This window comes from Buceros rhinoceros, unplaced genomic scaffold (assembly GCF_000710305.1).
Source record: "Buceros rhinoceros silvestris isolate BGI_N320 unplaced genomic scaffold, ASM71030v1 scaffold1969, whole genome shotgun sequence".
NCBI classification, from domain to species: domain Eukaryota; kingdom Metazoa; phylum Chordata; class Aves; order Bucerotiformes; family Bucerotidae; genus Buceros; species Buceros rhinoceros.
Window position 1 is genome coordinate 17,731 of NW_010429573.1, and position 3,682 is coordinate 21,412.

The 3,682-nt window shown below is 34.6% G+C and overlaps 1 protein-coding gene across 1 annotated transcript in view; it reads left to right on the forward strand.

Moving 5' to 3' along the window:
* Positions 1-3,184: 3,184 nt before the first annotated feature.
* PMCH (pro-melanin-concentrating hormone) overlaps positions 3,185-3,682 on the forward strand; it is a 1,336-nt gene continuing 838 nt past the window's right edge. Inside the window, exon 1 of the mRNA XM_010142669.1 lies at positions 3,185-3,433. Within this exon, the coding sequence (XP_010140971.1) occupies positions 3,185-3,433 (249 nt within the window). The remainder of the gene's footprint in view (positions 3,434-3,682) is intronic.

The window sequence follows — 3,682 nt, forward strand, 5'->3', positions numbered from 1 at the left end:
AGATCACACAAATGAACAAGCACTTTATGAAGAGTTTGTGTTTGGTTTTACATCAGTCTACCAAAGTCTCAGCATGTGTGACTCTTGGTTGAAATGACACGTATCTAACTGCACTCAAAAAGGTCTGAAATACAGCTATTTGCATAAAATTTACATAATTCAAACTAAAAAAATTAAACAAAAATCAAACCACCACCTTTTAAAATCAGTAGTATGCTACTGTGCAAAGTAACATTGACCAAGTATTTTTGTGCCATTTTAAGATTCAGTAAAATTATTTGTTAAGGTCACTTAAATACTCTCTCTTGCATTGCAAACTTTTTTTTTTACTATTATCAGAATTGAAAAAAGACTTTATATAAGATACGCTTGTTCTATTTAATTGTTTATTCAGTTCTAGGCATTAGGCTCAAACATTTGTACATGGCAACTACAGCAGTTACAAGACCAAATAAAACCATTACAATTGTTTTGTAACCCATTCCTAGAAGAACTCAAAATGAGTGCAAGACAAATTCGAGGCACATTATCCCCTAATTTTATTTACCCACACATACCACATCAGATTTCAGATGTTAAGAGTTCCTACGTCACTGTAACAAGACACAACATAGAAGCAAGAACAGTTTCTCAAAATAATTATTATTACTCTGTAAGCAGCACTAGGTTATTTGCTATAAAATACCAATTTGATAAGCAATAATAAAACTTAGAAGCTGGTATATTAAAACATTTTATATTTTTACTAAAACTGAAAGTTTCAAGATGAAAAGAGAAAAAAGCAGACATCAGTGTTAGGATTCCCACAGGCATTCTGAAGAGATGTACACAGTCCATTGCAACTCTGTCAATGTACAAACGTTGTCTATTGCTCTGAACAGGCAAAGAAGTCACTGAATTTACAGACATAAATTATCGATTTCTTAGCAATCTATTTAAGAGGTTCTACTAATTATTACTAGAACCACCTCAGATCTTCAACAGTCCTAGAGGAGACTGGGGAATAGTACCATAATTTTGCCCTGATCTTATATTCTTCCATAGATGGCAGCTTATATATAGAGTATGCAACTAAATAGATGCTGTAGATGGACTTTAATTGATCCAGGTCAGCTGTTCTTAATTTTAACTGGGCTTTGTATTAAATGAAAGAGAAGCATTTATCAGCAAATCACGTGTGAAATATGCTGCATACCTGTGGGTACTACAGCTTCAGATGAGCAGAAGCTCTTGCACGTTCACAAGTAGTGGCTGGATAGCTTGTTCCAACTCTTAATTTATACACCAACGCATAAAAAGAAACATTTGCTGCCATTGGCAGCTCCAAGGCACTCCTCCTGTTCTATCTGGGCTGAGCTAAACAAAAAGTACTACTACATAGAATATATGGCTTTTGCTTTATTAATTGAACAAAACTGTACAAATACTGATTGTGAGGGAAGAACACCAATCAGCAAAGAGAGGATAGATGAGAAGTATAAAACTATATACTGACTTTCAAATTTGTCTCCTTCCTAGCCAGGCAATTCAAGTCAAGTAAAAAAACCAACTCCAATTGCCCAGAGGCAAGTACAGACTCTACAGCAAGGAAATTAAAACAAAGAGATGCAATAATTCTATTTGTCAGAGATGCCCTGCCTAGGAAGGATCATATGTGCTTTCCTCATTTGGGGAAAGTCGGTATACTTGAAGTGTCTCTTAGTCAAAATCTGCTTAGTCCACAAGGACATATTTTCCCATTAAACTTCCTACCAAGAAGTTACTTTGGCCAGGTAGTCTGCTCTTCCAGGAAGTTTAGCAGTCAACAGTGATTAAAAATACCACAGTTCCAACAACGCTGGCCAGTTGTTCTACTGAACATCCTCAGTCTGCGGATTAGTGTTGTATCATTGCCTGTTTTTGGCATGAATCATTATTTCTGTACTTCACTATGACTATGGAACACCTCACAGTAGTACTTATATTTCCTACTTGGACTTCTTGTAACAGGTTTAAAGGCAAAATGTATACTCGCTATCTGTGACTACCATTGATGATTTGTCTAGCCTATTAAATACCAACCTTACTTTCTCCTTCACACCACATCAGTTGTAGCTACTAGTGAAGACCATCAGAAAATCAGTAAAAAAAACCCAAACCACTGTAAGAAATCACTTTTGCTAATACAAATCTACATTTGGTTCCTAGTGTATGACAGTGGAGACAAAAAGCAGGAAAAGCAAAATGGAGTGAGGGAGGAAAACAAGAGGAAACTGGCACTCTTTCTGCTTAGTCAGTTTCTTGGTCAATTTCCTAGGGGTCTACCTTGACTAGCAGGATGTTTAGTTCCCTGCGCTAACTTACAGGTTAGAACAAACAGGAATTTAAGAGATGGGCACCAGCTAAGAGGCACACAGCGACTTAATACAAACATGAAGAGGTTAGCTAAATTTGATCTGGTCCCATTTGCTTTTCAGGTAAGGTAAATGTTATGCAAAAACTCCTGCCTTTCCTTCCATGGGGGAAGAGGTAGCCTCCAAAGATTTTTTTAAAATAAAAGCTGAACTTTACTTTTCTTTCTACACTGGGAAAAGTCCATTTTCAGAAAGAAAATGCAGATAGACTTATGTATTAATGAAGATTTCCAGACATAAGCTCTGAATAATGTAACCTGCCATAATGCACATTCAAATACAAATTAATGATTTCAGCTCTAACACAGTGGAAGTCTAAGCTATTGTTAAATTTCAAGCTTTTCAACTCTTTAGTGAATCTGTTTTGATCAAAAACTATGATAGATCACAATTTACAACAGTTCCTTCTCTTAAATTGCCTTAACTGGAAGTAAGGATTTATAAACAACACAAATGGACTTGACTTTTTTCTGTAAACTTTTTATAATGATCCATCAAAAGGAACTAATCCATTCTGTTATGAAAACATACAGAGACACAAGTTATTCATGCTAAAGAAATGTTTAAGTAGTTCCAAACAACAGATGGGATTAGAAGGATTATAGAAAAGGTTACTCCTTAACATGAGTCATTTTAAAAGAGTGAACTCATCAGCCATTGAAGTAGTTTCCATTCAGTCTGTAAAATATATAAAGTGGGCACAGAAGGAGGACATGTTAATTTACAACTGGAAAACCTTTCTTAAAATTTGAAAATTGCTTAACTTCTATGCAAGTGTTAAGTAACTAAGAATGTGTATCTCATCATACATATTAATTCTCTCTCTTTCTCTTTTTTCTCAAGGTTTTCTATTCTCAGTTTCAAAATCTCTGCAAAAGGTAGAGGATGAAGATAGGTTGCTAACCACATTAAACCTTGGAAAAACTCTGCGAAATGGAGATAGAACTACAAACAGAGGAGCTATACCTTTGCTAAAGCATTTTAAGACTGAAGACAGCAGTGTTTTGGATGAAGAGGATGACAGAAACATGAAGTTTTTGGTGAGCTTTCTATGTTATATTTTGACTTAATTGTAAAATGGAAATTCTCTATATATCCCTTTAGAAAACAATTACAATAATTTAAAGCAATAACCTGGTGAATATGTAAAAATTTCAGTTTAGAATACCATAGTTAAGATAAATTTTCAGCTGTAAGTATCAAACTCCAAGATTTTAAATGTGTATCTTGGATAGTTGAATAAAAGAAATCTGATTTTTACAGAAATATGCATAGCCAAAACTTGTAGG